This window comes from Chiloscyllium punctatum, chromosome 3, assembly GCF_047496795.1.
Source record: "Chiloscyllium punctatum isolate Juve2018m chromosome 3, sChiPun1.3, whole genome shotgun sequence".
NCBI lineage: Eukaryota > Metazoa > Chordata > Chondrichthyes > Orectolobiformes > Hemiscylliidae > Chiloscyllium > Chiloscyllium punctatum.
Window position 1 is genome coordinate 128,046,692 of NC_092741.1, and position 21,264 is coordinate 128,067,955.

Genomic DNA, 21,264 nt, shown 5'->3' on the forward strand with positions numbered 1-21,264 from the left:
AATCTGCATAAATAAATGACACAACATTGGAAACACTTTCAGAAAGACCATGGGTATGATTGGTATGGAAAATGATCATGTCATAATAATGCATAAATGGCTGTTCCTCTGAATCTGGGATTAAGACAAATCATTGAGGATCAGTGGGAGATATTTTACGGAGCATAATAGATGTGTGGTACCAGGACTGTTGAATGGAAAAACATTAATCTCAATGTGAATGACTTCTATTGGAAAAGTTACAGGTCAGTATCAGGTATGGGGATTGGAATCACTACAATGTCCAGCAGACTGCCTCTTGCAAACAGTCATACAGCAAGAATAGTCATTTGAATGAGCAACTGGACAGTTAGAGTTACTTGTAGAACTATGCCACAACATGAATCAATGATGCAGAGGAAAAAGATAAAGAGATAATAAAGTAGTGTTTAATTTTGTTTCCTCAAAAGGTCACCCTCCAGCACCAAGCCAACATCCTCCATGACCTTTCACTTTAGTGGATATAACAAATAGCATAGGAGTCACAGACATGGTCACCAATCTAACTGCTCTTGTATACATTTATACCTAAGTGACAGCAAGTTAAAAGATCCAATCTTTGTACTTTTTGACTAGCCAACTGATTAAGGACACTTGGTCCGACAAATCAGTTAATGCAGCAAGCTAAGGTGTAATGCATAATCCTGGTGAAATATTCAGTCTCCCCTGCTTGCCAGATCAATTGGAATATTTACTCGGCAGTAAAGAACTATGCTCTGCAGACCAGAAAGTTACCAGTTTCATCCATAAGCAGAGTTTTGCAGGTCCAAATGATTGTGGCAAAAAGGGATATTACCGATATTCTCAGGCTCCCTCAGCCAGGGAAGGGAGAAAAGAATTCATTGTGTCTGCTTCTGGGTAGTATCCAGCAATGCTTGCTGGAAACCGTCCATGTACAAGCATCAAGGGAGGATGGGATCAGGTGAAAAAGAGTTAAATAGTCTGCCAGAACTTCACAGGGAGAATGGTGACAGAACACACTGGAAATACTCTGCAGGCAGCAGGCCTTTAGGAAGAGATGAATAGGGTTAATACAACAGACATCTTTGTTTAGATGTTCGCCAGCAGCAGGATGCTTTGGACCAAATTGCAGCATGAATCAGTGGTCTCAGTAAATATATCGGCTTATCAAAGTTCATGTCTGAACTGAAAAAGACATAACAAGTTGAAATGCATTTATATATGTTATCCAATGGGCTTAAAAAATAGAAAGCATGCTTTTTATATTTAGTACTGAATCACATAATTCAATTAAGGTCTGGAAAGACAGCCCTATGAAGGTTTTTCTCCATTTGGCTTTGCACATTGATGCAACCAGATGTGACAGAGCTTTCCTTCTCGTCAATTCCCACCAAAACGTCATCCTTCACAAACTCTGTAAACTCTTCCATTCCAACAATCCATTGGGACTTATTTCATTCAGACCTGGTGAGCATTCTGGATTTTTGATTGTTCCACCACTGGTTACTGTTTCTTAAGCTATCTACATCCAAAATACTAGAATCCTCTCTCCAAACTTCTATGATTCCCTAAATCCCTCTTTCCCTTTAGGATGCCCCTTTAAAGCAATGTCTTTGTCCAAGTATTTGGTGATGAGCCCTCAATTGTTTGGCTCAATGTGAAATTGTGCTTGACAAAGCTCCTGTGAAATGCATTAGTGTCATTTGCTATGACAAAAGTAGATCATGCAAGCTCAAGTTGCACTTGCTGTAATTTAGATTTACTTTCTTATCCATGAAGAACCTATGGCTGGATTTTCAATGGTATGCAAATTGCCACACTTTCTTCTGGAGGAATTCAGTTTTCTTCCACACTCTCAGCCATGAGCCATTTTTCTCTGGCCTTGTTGTAGATTGGGAATGGTTCGTGCTGCAGATGTTAGGTTCCAAATTTTAAATGGGAGACAAAAATTGGATTTCCTTCCACTTGGATTTTCATTTTCATCTGGTAAAGTGAGGTTTTGGAATCTCAGTCATGTTGATGGGTCCTTTAAGATGATGATTTATCTTTGAGATCTATTGTTGAAAGTAGCTTGACACTTTCATTGCGGAAGCCTCTTTAGTTATTCATAGCAATCGGAGAATGTATCATAAGGCAGTGTAAAATATGGCAAAATGTGCTGTCATATTTCTGACTGTGATTTAAATGTCACAGGCTGCTTTAAAGATGGGCTTGATACTTGAAAACAAAATACAACCCACCTGCTGCCCCTATTGACAGACTCTGCTTTGGAAATGAAATATGCACTGCCTGTTGTTTTCTCCCATAGACATTTAGCTGGGCTACACTGAAAGCTTGGCTTGGTTTCAAACATTAATGATTTTAGCACAATAGGTACTGCATTCATCTGTGAATAACTGCCAGTTTCAAAAACATTTGTCACTGTGATGTAATCTGTGGTATGTTGAACCCAAGCTAAAAGACTCACAGGTATTCCAAGTATGTTTTCTTTTTCTTTCGTACGACAGGACTTTTCTTCTACTCAGGATCAAACATAGAGAATTTTGGTGAGAGGTTAACCTCTTCCCTTCCCACCCCCACCCCCCCTACTCCCAACCCCCCCAATATTCCCAAACATTGTAAAACATTTTCCATGGGTATTCTGTGAAAGCTGCATATTGGGTGTGTGGCTGTAAAGTACACATGGGGGTTTTGAGGTGGCATGAGTGATTTAAGGGGGCACAGAGAACACACAAGGTTGGAAAGGTTGCACGGGCAATGTGAGGAGCAACGGGCATTATTGTGGAAGTGAGGAAAGTGGATCTTTGCAAACTGTTGGGAGTTGACATCCAAGGACGGAGTTGGTTATTCTAACTGCTCACCTCCACAACCAGTTTCCTCCTACATCCAAAAATGGTGGAAGAAGTCACACTTGGTTCGGGCGTGTAACTTGTGATCTGTGCAAGAACATAAGCTTCACAAGCCAATAGTAAGGTCCAGCCACTGCCCATCACTCTGTAACTCTCTCTTTGACCAAGCCAAGGCTTAACTCGCAGATCAACTCGCAGAACAAGCACCAACTAATTCTACCATGAGAAATACCATCAAACTATATTGGCACACAAAGTATCTCTTACTGATGTGTTTTTCAATAGCTCAGTGTGGACAGCTGAGGAGAAATCATCATTAGCTGAATGTAAAATACACAGCTGAGACAGTTTTTCACATGTTCCAACTCCCAAAACAAACAGAATTTCTGCTCACATTTAATTCAGGATCAGTCCTTCTGAAGGAAGGGGAAACATTGTTGCTATGGTGTAACAAAATAGAGAAAACAAAAGGTATACAATTTTCTATTAATTAAAAATATGTTGTACAAAGATTTTTTTTATAAAATTAAAACCAGAAGCTAATTTAATTGAAAATGGTGGAATCTTCTAAATCAGCTTTTCCATGCATACAATTTCTCTCCTGTGTTTCTAAGCTGCAGAAGCGCAGCAAGAACATGCTCTCCAAGAGATGAATAACAATCTACTCAGGGATTACTCAGATGAGACAAGCATTTATATTGCTACTGTTGCTATGGTTTTACTCCAAATGAATGATATACAAAGGCTTTATACGCATCAATCTGTATTGATGAATTCTGTAATTATGATACTTACACATTCTGTTTCTGCTCTATAGTGAGTTAAATGCAAGTATAAGAAAAAAATATATACTTGCTAACCGCCCTCTCATAAATGTACTGTGTCATCATTTGGAGGATAAATGACTTGATCACATTAAAGTTCCAATCATGATCATCTTTTTTTACTGCTTTTTGAGGCTGATTTGTTCTCATAAAGAGGGGATGTGCATCACCCAGACAGGCACAGGACTCGAACCAGAAAATGTGTCACTCAGGACTCACATAAGATAAATAGATTTATTGGAAGTATAAATATTTTAAATAATGTTCAGCTTGCCTGGACTTACAAGCTCAAATGAATCTGTTGAGTTTATGCCAAGTCATTGCATAAAGCACCATCAAGATCTTTGCGACCCCTTGTCTCAAGCAGAGGTAAACAGGGCAGAGTTGCAACTACACCAGTGTATTATTTAGTTTTGTAGTGCATTAGCCACTTTAAATCATGACACAGGCGCCGGTGTTGGACTGGGATGGATAAAGTTAAAAATCACACAACACCAGGCTATGGTCCAACAGGTTTAATTGGAAGCACTAGCTTTCAGAGTGCTGCTCCTTCATCAGGTAGCTGTGGAGCAGGATCATTTTGCGATAAATTCAAAGTCTTATGATCTTGCTCCACAGCTAACTGATGAAGGAGCAGCACTCCAAAAGCTAATGCTTCCAATTAAACCTGTTGGACTATAACCTGGTGTTGTGTGACTTTTAACTTTAAATCATGTAACTGTTCTTCGCTTCTTTCAAATTATTGAATTAAACTAGTGGTGGTGGAGTCCTCTGCACCGAGTTTGGCTCATGGTAGACAAGTTGAACCCTGGAGGTGACATGGTACCTGACTGAAGAACTATACTATGGTTTTGAAAATAGGAAGGTAGGTTAGGAAATTTGGCATAATCACAGACTTATTTAGATTTGCAGGAGTCTATAAATTGACCTTAAAACAGTACTGGAGCAGAGAGAGAAATGTGATCCCACTATATGTGATCAAATAACTTCATCACCCCAACATTGCAGATTAACATGGGTGTCAGTGATAACACCCCAGATTACTTTCTGTATTTACTCATGCATAACCTTGAAAGCCAGGTCTAGAGAGAGTACAGCTTCAAACAGGACGGTGATGTAATTCAAAACCAATTACGTGGGTCAAAACATGCAGAAGATTATGTGACACAAAGACATAGCAAGTACATTGTACAAAGTAGCTCTCACAAAAAATTTGTTTTTGGGGACAGTGGAGTGGTTTGGATAGTGCTCCACAGATGAAGTTGGAGATTTGTCACATGGATTGACTAAACTGAGACAGAGTAGAAAGTGAGGACTGCAGATGCTGGAGAGTCAAGAGTCTAAAAGTGTGGTGCTGGACAAACACAGCCAGTCAGGCAGTATCTGAGGAGCAAAAGAATCAATGTTTTAGGCATGAGCCCTTCATCAGGAATATTAGGTTGGGGGGGCGGGAGGAGAAGGGGGCTGAGAAATAAATAGGAGGATTGGGGTGGGAGTTGGGGAGAAGATAGCTGAGAAGGCAATAGGTGGATGTGCCCATCCCTCCAAACGGAACAAGGATAGAAATCCCCTGGACCTCAATTTCCACCCCACTAATCTCTGCATTCAGCGCATTATCCTCCGCCATTTCCACCACCTACAAACAGACCTGATCACAGAAATATATTTCCCTCCTCACCCCTATCTGCATTCTGCAGAGACCATTCCCTCCATCACTCCCATGTTACGTCCATACCCCCCACCAACCCACCCGCCACTCCTGGCACCTTCCCTTGCTGCCGCAAGAAATGTAAAACCTGCGTCCACACCTCTGTCCAAGGCCCCAAAGGATCGTTTCACATCCGGCAATGATTTTCCAGGACATCCAAATGCCTCATCTACTGTGTCCATTGCTATTGAAGCAGTCTCCTCCACATTGGGGAGATGGGGTATAATGTTTAAGGGAAAATCTCTGAGACACACACACCAAACAACCCCACCATCCTGTAGCTGACCACTTCAGTTTAATTCAGATAAATGCGAAGTACTGCATTTTGGGAAAGCAAATCTTAGCAGAACTTATACACTTAATGGTAAGGTCCTAGGGAGTACTGCTGAACAAAGAGACCTTGGAGTGCAGGTTCATAGCTCCTTGAAAGTGGAGTCGCAGGTAGATTGGATAGTGAAGAAGGCGTTTGGTATGCTTTCCTTTATCAGTCAAAGCACTGAGTACAGGAGTTGGGAGGTCATGTTGCAGCTGTACAGGACATTGGTTCGGCCACTGTTGGAATATTGCGTGCAATTCTGGTCTCCTTCCTATCAGAAAGATGTTGTGAAACTTGAAAGGGTTCAGAAAAGATTTACAAGGATGTTGCCAGGGTTGGAGGATTTGAGCTACAGGGAGAGGCTGAACAGGCTGGGGCTGTTTTCCCTGGAGCGTCGGAGGCTGAGGAGTGACCTTATAGTGGTTTATAAAATTATGAGGGGCATGGATAGGATAAACAGGCAAAGTCTTTTCCCTGGGATTGGAGAGTCCAGAACTAGAGGGCATAGGTCTAGGGTGAGAGGGAAAAGATATAAAAAAGACCTAAGGGGCAACTTTTTCATGCAGAGGGTGGTACGTGTATGGAATGAGCTGCTAGAGGAAGTGGTGGAGGCTGGTACAATTGCAACATTTAAGAGGCATCTGGATGGGTATATGAATAGGAAGGGTTTGGAGGGGTATGCGCCAGGTGCTGGCAGGTGGGACAGTTTGGGTTGGGATATCTGGTCGGCATGGACGGGTTGGACCGAAGGGTCTGTTTCCATGCTGTACATTTCTATGACTCTATGACTCTAAGTCTCCCTCTCACTCTGCCAAGGACATGCAACTCATGGGCCGCCTCCACCGCCAAATCCAAGCCACCTGACTACTGACGAAGAACGCCTCATCTTCTGCCTTAGGACCCTTCAACCACATGGCATCAATGTTGACTTTACCAGCTTCCATATCTCCCCTCTCCCCACCTCATCCCAGATCCAACCCCCCCACTCGGCACTGCCCTTTTTAACTGTCGCACCTGCCCATCTTCCTTCCCACCTATCCATTCCACCCTCCCTCCAACCTATCACTATCACTCCCCACCTGCATCTACCTATCGCCTTCCCAGCTACCTTCCCCCTATGCCCAGCCCCATCCTCCTATTTATCTCTCAGCCCCCTTTTGCCCCCTCCTACATTCATGATGAAGGGCTTATATCCTATACATCGATTCTCCTGCTCGTCGGATACTGACTGACCTGGTGTGCTTTTCCAGTGTCACACATCTAAACTGAATCAGACCGTAGCTCACAGACCTCCAAAGTAACCAATGTCATTGTGACTATGCTTTATTGCTAAGCAGCAAATAAAGGTGTACCATATTTGGTGGAAGAGGGCCTAAGTTGTTATGTGCCACTGATAATCTGTCCAGAACCATTCAACCACATAAGGAAGTCTTACACTTTCTCTCTTCAGAAATGCCACCTGACAGAATTAATATTTCCAATTATTTCTGTTTTTGCTTCACAAGATTTAAAATAATGATGGAAAAGGATAGACCAGATCTAAAAGTTGAAGTTCTAAATTGCAGGAAGGCCAATTTTGACGGTATTAGGCAAGAACTTTCGTAAGCTAACTGTGGGCAGATGTTGGCAGGTAAAAGGACGGCTGGAAAATGGGAAGCCTTCAGAAATGAGATAACGAGAATCCAGAGAAAGTATATTCCTCTTAGGGTGAAAGGGAAGGCTGGTAGGTATAGGGAATGCTGGATGACAAAAGGAATTGAGGGTTTGGTTAATAAAAAAAAGGAAGCATACGTAAGGTATAGACAGGATAGATCGAGTGAATCCTTAGAGGAGTATAATGGAAGTAGGAGTATACTTAATAGGGAAATCAGGAGGGCAAAACGGGGACATGAGATAGATTTAGCAAATAGAATTAAGGAGAAACCAAAGAGTTTTTACAAATACATTAAGGACAAAAGGGTAACTAGGGAGAGAATAGGGCCCCTCAAAGATCGGCAAGGTGGCCTTTGTGTGGAACCACAGAAAATGGGGGAGATACTAAATGAGTATTTTACATCAATATTTACTGTGGAAAAGGATATGGAAGATATAGACTGTAGGGAAATAGATGGTGACATCTTGCAAAATGTCCAGATTACAGAGGAGGAAGTGCTGAATGTCTTGAAATGGTTAAAGGTGTATAAATCCCCAGGACCCGATCAGGTATATCCTAGAATGCTGTGGGAAGCTAGAGAAGTGATTGCTGGGCCTCTTGCTGAGATATTTGTATCATCAATAGTCACAGGTGAGGTGCCGGAAGACTGGAGGTTGGCAAACATGGTGCCACTGTTTAAGAAGGGTGGTAATGACAAGCCAGGGAACTATAGACCAGTGAGCCTGACATTGGTGGTGGCAAATTGTTGGAGGGAATCCTGAGGGACAGCATGTACATGTATTTGGAAAGGCAAGGACTGATTAGGGATTATCAACATGACTTTGTTCATGGGAAATCATGTCTCACAAACTTGATTGAGTTTTTGAGGAAATAACAAAGAGGATTGATGAGGGCAGAGCGGTAGACGTGATCTATATGGACTTCAGTAAGGCGTTCGACAAGGTTCCCCATGGGAGACTGATTAGCAAGGTTAGATCTCATGGAATACAGTGAGAACTAGCCATTTGGATACAGAGCTGACTCAAAGGTAGAAAACAGGGTGGTGGTGGAGGGTTGTTTTTCAGACTGGAGGCCTGTGACCAGTGGAGTGCCACAAGGAATGGTGCTGGGTCCTCTACTTTTTGTCATATACATAAATGATTTGGATGCGAGCATAAGAGGTACAATTAGTAAGTTTGCAGATGACACCAAAATTGGAGGTGTAGTGGACAATGAAGAGGGTTACCTCAGATTACAACAGGATTTTGACCAGAGGGGCCAATGAGCGGAGAAATGGCAGATGGAGTTATTTCAGCTAAATGTGAGGTGCTGCATTTTGGGAAAGCAAATCTTAGCAGGACTTATACACTTAATGGTAAGATCCTAGGGGGTCTTGCTAAACAAAGAGACCTTAGAGTGCAGGTTCATAGCTCCTGAAAAGTGGAGTCGCAGGTAGATAGGATAGTGAAGATGGGGTTTGGTATACTTTCCATTATTGGTCAGAGTATTGAGTACAGGAATTGGGAGGTCATGTTGCGGCTCATATTGAGCACAATTGGTTAGGCTTGATGTTACTTCCGCCCCCATCATGGCCACTCCCACAGCCACTTCCTTGCCCTCACATCATCGCTGATGCCACACGCTCAGTGACTTCCGCCAACCCTACTGCCACGATCACCACCACTTCTGCCCCCACCAGCGCCACTCACCTGCATTCTGCTGACACGACCCCCACAGACCCCACTGTCACTATCCCCACCCCCCAGAACCCTGAGGGGAACATTACGCCTGCTCATGCCTCCACCCCCATTTCCCCCACCATCACACCCACTCCAGGTACTGGCTCCGACCCCACTCCCAGCTCCACACCCACACCAGATCCCAGCTCCCGGCCCTGCCGAGTTTTCACCATCCCTCCAGACCTCCCCCTCACTGAGGACGAACGATCAGTCCTCAGCAAAGGACTCACCTTCATCCCCCTCCGTCCACGCATCAATGAATTTAATACATGCCGTGACATCGAACAATTCTTCCGTCGCCTCCGCCTCCGAGCTTACTTTCACAATCAGGACTCCCGCCCACCTTCCAAGGACCCCTTCGCCCACCTCCAACACACTGCATCCACCTGGACACCCCACGCTGGCCTATTACCTGCCCTCGACCTCTTCATTTCCAACTGCCGCCGGGACATTAACCACCTCAACCTGTCAACCCCCCTTCCCCACTCCAACCTCTCACTCTCACAACGCGCAGCCCTCCAATCCCTCTGCTCTAATCCCAACCTCACCATTAAGCCAGCGGATAAAGGGGGTGCAGTGGTAGTCTGGCGCACTGACCTCTACACCGCTGAAGCCAAAAGCCAACTCGATGACACCTCTTCCTACTGCCCCCTCGACCATGACCCCACCCCCATCACCAAACCATCATCTCCCAGACCATACAGAACCTCATCACCTCAGGAGATCTCCCACCCACAGCTCCCAACCTCATAGTCCGGGAACCCCGCACTGCCCAGTTCTACCTCCTTCCCAAGATCCACAAGCCTGACCACCCTGACTGACCCATTGTCTCAGCATGCTCCTGCGCCACTGAACTCATCTCTACCTACCTCGACACTGTCCCATCCCCCCAGTCCAGAAACTCCCCACATATGTTCGAGACACCACCCATGCCCTCTACCTCCTGCAAGACTTCCGTTTCCTCGGCCCCCAACGCCTCATCTTCACCATGGATATCCAATCCCTCTCCACCTCGATCCGCCATGACCAGGGCCTCCAAGTCCTCTGTTTTTTCCTCTCCAGACGTCCCCAACAGTACCCTTCCACTGACACTCTCATTCGTTTGGCCAAACTGGTCCTCACCCTTAACAATTTCTCCTTTGAATCCTCCCACTTCCTCCAGACCAAAGGGGTAGCCATGGCCACATGTATGGGCCCCAGCTATGCCTGTCTCTTTGTTGGCTATGTAGAACAGTTGATCTTCCGTAATTACACCGGCACCACTCCCCACCTCTTCCTCCGCTACATTGATGACTGCATTGGCGCCACCTCGTGCTCCCGCGAAGAATTTGAGCAATTCATCAACTTGACCAACACATTCCACCCTGACCTTAAATTTACCTGGACCATCTCTGATACCTCGCTCCCCTTCCTGGACCTCTCCATCTCCATTAATGACGACCGACTTGACAGTGACATTTTTTACAAACCCACCAACTCCCACAGCTACCTGGATTACACCTCTTCCCACCCTATCTCTTGCAAAAATGCCATCCCATATTCCCAATTCCTCCGCCTCCGCTGTATCTGCTCCCAGGAGGACCAGTTCCACCACAGAACACACCAGATGGCCTCCTTCTTTACAGACCGCAATTTCCCTTCCCACGTGATTAAAGATGCCCTCCAACGCATCTCGTCCACATCCCGCACCTCCGCCCTCAGACCCCACCCCTCCAACCGTAACAAGGACAGAACACCCCTGGTGCTCACCTTTCACCCTACAAACCTTTGCATAAACCAAATCATCCGCCAACATTTCCGCCACCTCCAAAAAGACCCCACCACCAGGGATATATTTCCTTCCCCACCCCTTTCCGCCTTCTGCAAAGACCGTTCCCTCTGTGACTACCTGGTCAGGTCCACACCCCCCTACGACCCACCCTCCCATTCTGGCACTTTCCCCTGCCACTGCAGGAACTGTAAAACCTGTGCCCACACCTCCTCCCTCACCTCTATCCAAGGCCCTAAAGGAGCCTTCCACATCCATCAAAGTTTTACCTGCACATCCACTAATATCATTTATTGTATCCGTTGCTCCCGATGTGGTCTCCTCTACATTGGGGAGACTGGGCGCCTCCTAGCAGAGCGCTTTAGGGAACATCTCCGAGACACCCGCACCAATCAACCAAACCACCCTGTGGCCCAACATTTCAACTCCCCCTCCCACTTTGCCGAGGACATGGAGGTCCTGGGCCTCCTTCACCGCTGCTCCCTCACCACCAGACGGCTGGAGGAAGAATGCCTCATCTTCCGCCTCGTAACACTTCAACCCCAGGGCATCAATGTGGACTTCAACAGCTTCCTCATTTCCCCTTCCCCCACCTCATCCTAGTTTCAAACTTCCAGTTCAGCACTGTCCCCTTGACTTGTCCGGACTTGTCCGACCTGCCTAGCTCCTTTTACACCTGTCCACTCCACCCTACCCTCCCTGACCTATCACCTTCATCCCCTCCCCTACTCACCCATTGTACTCTATGCTACTCTCTCCCCACCCCCACCCTCCTCCAGCTTATCTCTCCATGCTTCAGGCTCACTGCCTTTATTCCTGATGAAGGGCTTTTGCCCGAAATGTCGATTTCGCTGCTCGTTGGATGCTGCCTGAACTGCTGTGCTCTTCCAGCACCACTAATCCAGAATTTGGTTTCCAGCATCTGCAGTTATTGTTTTTACCTACTGTTGGAGTATTGCATGCAATTCTGATCTCCTTCCTATCGGAAAGATCTTGTGAAACTTGAAAGGGTTCAGAAAAGATTTACAAAGTTATTACCAGGGTTGGAGGATTTGAGCTACAGGGAGAGGCTGTATTCCATGGAGCGTTGGAGGCTGAGGGGTGACCTTATAGAGGTTTACAAAATTATGAGGGGCATGGATAGGGTAAGTAGGCAAAGTCATTTCCCTGGGGTCAGGCAGTCCAGAACTAGAGGGCATAGGTTTAGGGTGAGAGGGAAAAGATATAAAAAAAACCTACGAGGCAACCTTTTTCACACAGAGGGTGGTACACGTATGGAATGAGCTGCCAGAGGAAGTGGTGGGAGGCTGGTACAATTGCAACATTTAAGAGGCATTTGGATGGGTATATGAATAGGAAGGGTTTGGAGGGATCTGCGCCGGGTGCTGGCAGGTGGGACTAGATTGGGTTGGGATATCTGGTCGGCATGGACGGGTTGGAGCAAAGGGTCTGTTTCCATACTGGACATCTCTAGGACTATGACTCTATTTATCAAGATTTACTGAGGTTAATATAAATAAATTTGAGGTCTTACATTTTGGGAAAGTCAAATTTAGGTAAGAGTTTCATTGGTGAATGATAAGGCCTTAAGGAGTGTTCTGGAACAAAGGGACCTTCGAGTTCAGGTGCACAGTTCTCCGAAAGTGCAATCACAGGGAGGCAGAGCAAAGGTTTTTGGCACACTGGCCTTCATCAGTCAGGGCACTGAATATCAAAGTTGGAAAGTTATGTTGCAGTTGTACTGGACATTGTTGAGGCCGCACTTGGAGTATTGTGTTCAGTTTTGGTTACCTTGTTATTAGGAAGGATGTTATTAAACTGGAAAGAGTGCAGAAGAAACTTACAAGGATGTTGTCAGGACTCAATGGCCTGAGTTATAGGGAGAGGTTGGACAAGCTAGGACTTTTTTCTTTAGACCATAGGAGACTGAGGGGGAACCTTATTGAAGTGTACTAGATCATGAGAGGCATGGATAGGGTGAATGCACTCAGTCCTTTTCCCAGGTTCTGGGGAAACAAGGGCGAGAGAGCATTAGATTAATGTTAGAGGGGAAAGAATAAAAGGGAATCTAAAAGGCAACCTTTTGAAACAGAGGGTGGTACTCATGTGGAACGAGTTGCCAATGAGAAGTGGTTGAGGTGGGTACATTAACGTTTAAAAGGCATTTGGACAAATATATGGATAGGTCAGGTTTAGAAGGATATGGACCAAGTGCAGTGAAATGGGGTTGGCGTGGATGGACAGTTTGATCAGCATGGACCAGTTTGGGCCAAAGGGCCTGTCTCTGAGCTGTAGGACTGGATGCTCTGAAAAGTTAGATCATATGGAATCCAGGAGGAGCTGGCAAATTGGATGCAAAATGTGGGTGATGTAGGAAGCAGAGGGTATTAGTGGAAGGGTGTTTGTTGGACTGGAGGCCTGTGACTATTGGAGTGCCTCAGGGGTTGGTGCTGGGTCCATTGTTGTTTGTTACCTATATCAATGATTTGAATGAGAATGTGCAAGGCGTGATTAATAAGTTTGCAGGTGACACTAAAATAGGCGGTATTGTAGACAGTGAGGAAGGTTAACAGAAATTGTAGGAAGACCTTGTTCAGCTGGGGAAGTGGCCCAGAAAATAGCAAATGGAGTTTAATACAGATAAGTGTGAGGTCTTTTATTCTGTAAAGTCAAATCAAGGTAAAAGTTTCATGGATAATGGTAGGGCCTTAAGGAAGTAGAAGAGAGGGACCTTGGAGTTCAGGTGCACAGTTCTCTTAAAGTGGACTCACAGCTAGACAGGGCAGTGAAGAAGGCTTTTGGCACACTGGCCTTCATCAATCAGGGCATTGAGTATAGACGTTGGGAAGTTACATTGCAGTTGTACAATGGTGAGACTACACTTGGAGTATTGTGTTCAGGTTTGGTTACCTTGTTATCGGAAGGATGTTATTAAACTGGAAAGAGTGCAGAAGAACTTTACAAGGATGTTGCCAGGACTCAACTGTTTGAATTATAGAAAGAGGTGGGACAATGTCGGACTTTTTTTTCTTTCGAGCGAAGGAGACTGAGGGGTGGCTTAATAGAGGTGTAAAACATCATGGGAGGCATGGATTGGGTGAATGCACTCAGTCTTTTTTCCTGGGGTTGGGAATCAAGGACTAGAGGGCATCAGTTTAAAGTTAGAGGGGAAAGAATAAAAGGGAACCTGAGGAGCAGCCTTTTTACACAGCGGGTGTACACATATGAAATGAACTGCCAGCGGAAGTAGTTGAAGCGTGTACATTAAAACATAAAAACAAATACGTGGTAAGGAAAGGATTAAAAGAATATGGGCCAAGTGCAGGGAAATGGGGTTAGCATGGACAGACATTTTGGTCAGCATGGACCAGTTTGGGTCTGTCTCTGTGCTGTCGGACTCTTTGACTCTATTTCCTGCATCTACAGTGTTTCACTTTTGTGACAGAACTCAATTTGATCTATTTCGATCACATTTTCTTTCCACCATTAGTATTTACAATCAAGGTGACAGAGTAGAGCAAGCTAAACTAAATTACACTGAAACAAGCCACAAAGAAAACGTTGAATATTCTCTTTCATACGCTGGTGTGGGGAACAGCTGATCGCCTACCAGGAGGCTTCAGACAATGTTTATCTGCAACCATGCAGCAACTTCATTGTGGGTTGTTTGGAACAGTTTGTGTCCATGTTGTTTTCTTCTCCATTTTTGGGGGGAAAATGCCGAATTTCCTTGGTGGCAATCTGATTAAGATTTAGGATTTATTGTGTGGGACATCATAAGTAATCCCTGATTAGATTGTTATTCATCTCTTGGAGAGCATGTTCTTTCTGTGCTTCTGCAGCTTAGAATCACAGGAGAGAGAAACTGTATGCATGGACAAGCTGATTTAAAATAATCTAAGTTTTAAATTAAATTAGCTGTTGGTTTTAATTTTAGAAGGCCTCAGTACAATGTATTTTTAATTCATTGAAAATATTTAGTACTGAATCACGTAATTCAATTAAGGTCTGGGAAGACAGCCCTATGAAGGTTTTTCTCCATTTGGCTTTGCACATTGATGCAACCAGATGTGACAGAGTTTTCCTTCTCGTCAATTCCCACCAAAACTGTCATCCTTCACAAACTCTGTAACCTCTTCCATTCCAACAATCCATTGGGACTTCTTTCATTGAGACCTGGTGAGCATTCTGGATTTTTGATTGTTCCACCATTGGTTACTGTTTCTTAAACTATCTACACCAAAAATATTAGAATCCTCTCTCCAAACGTCTGAGTCCCTAAATCCCTCTCTCCCTTAAGATGCTCTTTAAAGCAATGTCTTTGTCCAAGTATTTGGTGACGAGCCTCAATTGTTTGGCTCAATGTGAAATTTTGCTTGATAAAGCTCCTGTGAAATGCATTAGTGTCATTTGCTATGACAAAAGTGGATCATGCAAGTTCAAGTTGCATTTGCTGCAATTTAGATTTACTTTCCTATCCATGAAGAACCTATGGCTGGATTTTCAATGGTACACAAATGACCATATTTTGGGTTTTTTTGGAGGGAATCAGCTTTCCTCCACACTCTCAGCCCTGAACCATTTTTCTCTGGTCTTGTTGCAGATTGGAAATGGTGAGTGCTGCAGATGTTAGGTTCCAAATTTTAAATGGGGGGCAAAAATTGGATTTCCTCCCACTTGGATTTCCGTTTTCATGTAGTAAAGTGAGATTTTGGAATCTGTGCTAATTGTTGTTTGTTCTATATTTGGTTCATAACATGCTAACAAATGGCATCCATGTACCATTTAAGAGAGTTAAAAAAGCAAGCAGTGACAGCACCAAGTGTTCTCAGTAAGACATGATGTAACATGTGCCCCAGCTACTGGAGTAGCCAGTTGCTGGGAAACAACAAAAAAGTGATTCAAATTAGGCCAATTAGTTTAAATTATCCTCCGAAAAATACCAAATTCCAATCAAGTTTGAATTGAATATACTGATAATCTTAAAATCAAATGACACAATCAGATGCTCTGGGGTATAGGACTGGGGAAAATTGAACAGTGGGGAGGAGAACTGCCAAGCCCCAGCGTGTAAACAGAGAACCTGAAAAATAGCTCTCTTATAAGTACCTTTACCAATCAATAACCTGTGAAACAGAATCCGTAAGAAGGAGAAAAAAAGACACATGAAGATCCAAATAGAAGAACTGTTTTTGAGGTAAAAAGTTTTGTTTTGTAAATTGTAATTATGAGTTTTATCGGACTAGTATTATAAAAGATATTATAATAGGTTAGAGTAAGAACTTGTGAATAGTTGTCAGTTAATTATTCTTTGTTATACTTTTAGAAATGAAGTTGTTAATTTTAACTAGTTCTTGGCCTATCAAATTTTTACAGATTACTGCATTGGATAAATCTTTTCTGTGGTGCTGGTTTTAAATTAAGCAGGAGGGTTTACCTCATGTCATAACAGAACCAAATATAGAACAAAGAACAATTAGCACAGATTCAACAGTGAAAGTCATGTTGTTGTAACAACATTGAATTTTTAAACTAAGCAATTTAAACAGAGTAGACAATTATAAACAGTGGATGCAACATACATAGACTTTCAAAACATCTGTCATTTGTGACTACAGCAAAAGAATGTGAAACTAAGGGAAAGTAATGGAGCAAATCACAGACTAGCTGCAAAATAGAAAACAGAGAATGAAGGAGGAAGGATTACCCAAACTTTCAAAAGATGAAAAGTAATGTTCCACAGGAATTGGTGCAGGCAGGACTATTACCCACTCTCTTCATAAAGGATTTGGACTTGAGAATCTGATTTATAATTTTAATATTTCCGAAGGACACCAAGCTTTCCTTCTGCAGGTGGGGTTGTTTAATTCACAGGTTCATTTCAATATCAATAAATGGCAGCTGGAGCTGACCCTCAAAAACTCCAAACAAAACATCCTGGTTTCTTTCCCAAGGAATAAGAAATGAAAGGCAGAGGAGCACTGTTAGACTTATGCGGGATTTTGATTAATCCATACTTCAAGTGCTGAGTCCCACTTGAAGAATTACATGGTTTGGAAACTGTTTTTTGTACTTACTGTGGCAAAGATGGGTAAGGATTCTGCCACCCTCCCACTATTGCCCTGATTACATCTGTAACAGGAAGTTATGCAAGTAATGAGCTGACAGAGGAAGTGGTGGAGGCTGATACAATTGCAACATTTAAAAGGCATCTGAATGGGTGTATGAATAGGAAGGGTTTGGATGGATGTGGGCCGAGTGCTGACAAGCGGGACTAGATTAGGTTGAGATATCTGGCCAGCATGGATGAGTTGGACCGAAGGGTCTGTTTCCATGCTGTGCATCTCTATGACTCTATGTCCCTAAGTAGCCTACTTCCCCAGTCATGAAACTAGGTTCTTAACTGGTCAACGTTTGCCCACATAAGGTCTCAACTTGCTGCCTTTCATATTAATTCAGCAATGAGTGCTGGACTGACAATGTAGGGAACCTTAGAAGCAAACACAATCAGTCTTACTTGCAGTCTCACACATATATTCCTCACTGAAAAGCACTCAATGCTTTCAGACACTTCCCACTTGCCCCCACCATCTAATAGTGTTCCCATCATCACTTGCCTCTGTCTGTGTGTATTAGCAATCTAAGGTATCAAAGGGTTATAGTACTAGCAGTAACCATTGCCTGTTCAGTAGTGCTGCTGAGCAGCAAAGACCTGCCAGCTTCTCATTGACTGGCAACACTGAGCTATGGGACTTCTGTCTCTGGGGTCCTTGTTCCTAAGAAAGGACCAGGACTGTCCAGTCAAATGTATGATTTGCAGTTAATTCTGAGGGTCTTGCCACAAGGAGGCAACATCAACCTCTCCAGCCAGCAGACAAGACCCCCACCCATCCCATTAAATGTTACCTTAAACCTCCAGATTTCTAGGAGAAATGTGTAAATTGGAATTCCTGGTTGTCACATCAAACTTTGAGATATCAGCCACAACTTAGTTGCGTGGGAAACAGATATTGATTAGGAAGAAAAGTACACTGAGCTGGGAGGCCAAATTTCATTGTCAGAATGGACAGAGACTTGGGAAGTTCAGTTTTTTTTCAAGCAGGAGTGCAGGACAGTTAAGGGAGGGAGACAGCAAAAAAGCCAACTCTGAGGAATGTCATGAACAAAGCTGGGGAGTGTCTGTCGAGCGAACCTTTTTCATAATAACTCTGTTTGAGGAACTCAGATAGAGTGAATCCATTGTTGATAATGGCTTGGCACATAAGTGAAATACCTACAACCAGATCTGACAAAAAAAAACTGCTATTGGAAAGAATTTCAGTCCTTACTCCGACATGGATAAAGAAACTGAACCTCCACCAGGAAAGGGGCAAGTTTTGAGTAGCTGAGATGAATGCCATATATGAAGGGATGACTAAAATCTGCAAGATCGGCCTTTGTTGATCAACTACTTACTGTTTAATGTGCGATATCCATTGAATATAATTTGGTAGTTAATTCATGCTTAATTTTGGATACAATACTAATTAAAATGTAAAATCTTCTATTAAGGAAATTTTCTTCCATTTGAATATTCTATGTTCCTGATCTCTGCAGTGATCATAACAATTTTGACTTGCATGTAACAAAAATAGGACATGGAAGCATTGCAAAAGGCGCAAAAGGGACAAAGATGATATCAGGAAAGATTGTACAAGCTGGGCTTTTCCTTTTCCTCGACAAGATAAAAGACTGAGAGGTGGCCTAATGGTTATTAAAATTCTGATGGAGTTCAATTTATTTCGATTTGTTGCAATTGTTGTAAAAGTTCAAAAGTCGGAGCTGTCACTAATTAATGCATTGAAGCATTCAGGAGAAATTTACTCGAGATTGATGAGAATGTGAAACTTGTACCTATGAATAACTACAAGACTCAACCCTATGTGGTACTGACAATGAATTTTTTTTTATATCCAAGTATACCAGAAGAGGAAATCTCATTAAAAACCTGGAATGGTTGAGACAACTAACACAGATGCCTTTGGGGCAAGTTGGGTCACAAATAAAGAGAGGAAGAAATATTGGAAACATTGAAAGGGTGAAGGGAAAGTGGGAGGGAGGTTCATTTGTGTACCATAAGTACTGACAGAGATAGGTTGGACTGTGTAACCTTTCTCTGGAATATAAATTCCACACAACTAATTCATAGCTCGATTAATTTCCTGTGATAACACAGTGATGCACACATTCTGGACCATGTAACACATGGATTTTAAGGAATGAGGAACAACCCAAAAATGCATTAATTTTGAACCACAGTCCTCATTTTCTTTTTGATAATCCTCCAAATAGTTTACTTAGCATTTTATAAATAGTCTATATGGATAAGATATTGAATAAGTACACTATGTGTGAAAATGGAAAACAACAAAGCCTTTCATTTCATAAGCAGAGTGACAGCGTACTTTACATGAAATAACTTGATTTGGAAACTATTTCTGATCACTTACCCCGGCAGACTGGCCTGTGGTCACTCCAAGCAACCAATGTGTCTGTCACTTTCTGACAAGTAATGCTTTTGGACCCCTGAAGCACATAGCTGTCATCACATGAAAACTGTAAACTGGCTCCCAACCTGAAGGAATTACAAACAGGATTGCAAAGGTTACTACTGTTCAGAAATTTCAATCATGCCCTTCTTCCTTCAATTAAATGTTTTGAATCACAGAGACATTGCCCATGATAAATATTGAACTCTTTAGACATTCAATGAATCAGGAGGATGATTCCATGAGCTGTGTGTAACAAAGGCATTGTGATAATGTCACCGGACTGGCAATCCAGAGACCCAGACTATTGATGTGGGAACACAGGCACACATTGGCTGACATGCAACTCAGTAAAACTCTTTAGACAGTGCCATTCAAACTCTGGACCACTGCCATCAAGAATGACAGGGCCAGCACATTATTATGATCTTGTGGCCCCAGTTGTTCTGGGAATATGCCCAGTTGATGTTAATACCAGATAAGTCATATCCCTCACAGGAACCTGGCTGGATAGATTGCAACATTTTTGTTACCAAAGAGATCTTTGACTAAAATACTTGTAACACTGTATTCTATACTTTGTTCTGCTACCCAGAGGCACTTTGTGTTGTATGATCTGCCTGTATAACACGCAAAACAATACTTTTCACTGTATCTCAGTACATGCGACAGCAGTCTTTATTTTTAGCAATACAACAAATGTTTATTAACAACAAAAATGAAGACAAATGTGAAAAGAAAACTTTCTGTACCTTTTTCACATTGATTCATAGATTTTTAACCACACTTGTGGACATAACTCAAGCACTCTTTATGGATTGAACATAAGCAATTGGATTACATTAGAATCAGTAACCCTGATACAGTTTACAAATATTGTTACAATTCAAAAATCATCTGGTGCCATACCTTCAACAAGACTCACTGCTGCTCATTGTGGGCGGCACGGTGGCACAGTGGTTAGCACTGCTGCCTCACAGCGCCAGAGACCCGGGTTCAATTCCTGCCTCAGGTGATTAACTGTGTGGAGTTTGCACGTCCTCCCCGTGTCTGCGTGGGTTTCCTCCGGATGCTCCGGTTTCCTCCCACAGTCCAAAGATGTGCAGGTCAGGTGAATTGGCCATGCTAAATTGCCCGTAGTGTTAGGTTAGGGGTATGGGTGGGTTGCGCTTCGGCGGGGCGGTGTGGACTTGTTGGGCCGAAGGGCCTGTTTCCACACTGTAAGTAATCTAATAAGGGGAAAGTATTCTATTTTAATGCTTAGGTGTGTTTGAAATAATTAAAATTTCAACTTATTTGATGGAGCTGCAGTTTGCTCTTTCTTATTATTATGCTCATGACTTAGTTTCCTTCTCATGCAATCCTATCCTGGAAGGTGTTTCAATCCTGTTTCCTTTTTTTAAAACTTCAATGAACTTCACTTCTTTTCCAATGATTGTATCCCAACACTCTATATTTTCCATTTCTTCAGAACATTACTTAGCATGTGACTCCATCAAGAAAAAATCTTCACAGCACTTTGGACATTGATACATACCTCTATCTCAAATTACTTCCGAGCAGATATACAAGAAAAATGAATGCCAGAGTCTATAAAGTTCTCTGGATAGCTCCTGAGGTAACATCTTCAATCTTGGAATTATGGGTATTCAAGTTATTAAAAGCTAATTGTTAAACCCACAGGTAAATCCCTGGCTTTAAAGTGAAATTCCAGGAACACAAACTTGCAGTAAATGATATGAAAATACAATTGTATATCTCACTGTTGAAATACAATATGCGTTAGAAAACCACTCGCTGCAAGTTACCCTCCAAACCACAGACAATCCTGTCTGGGAACTATATCACCGTGCTTCATTGTTACTGAAATAAATTCCTGTAACTACCTCCCAAACTGCC

At 43.0% G+C, this 21,264-nt stretch overlaps 1 protein-coding gene across 3 annotated transcripts in view; it reads right to left on the reverse strand.

The window, feature by feature from the left end:
• LOC140464913 (CUB and sushi domain-containing protein 1-like) overlaps positions 1–21,264 on the reverse strand; it is a 2,358,623-nt gene that overhangs the window by 748,220 nt on the left and 1,589,139 nt on the right. For all 3 annotated transcript variants that reach the window (XM_072560545.1, XM_072560536.1, XM_072560527.1), the window contains exon 9: positions 19,327–19,451. In XM_072560545.1, coding sequence (XP_072416646.1) covers positions 19,327–19,451 — 125 coding nt within the window. The remainder of the gene's footprint in view (positions 1–19,326; positions 19,452–21,264) is intronic.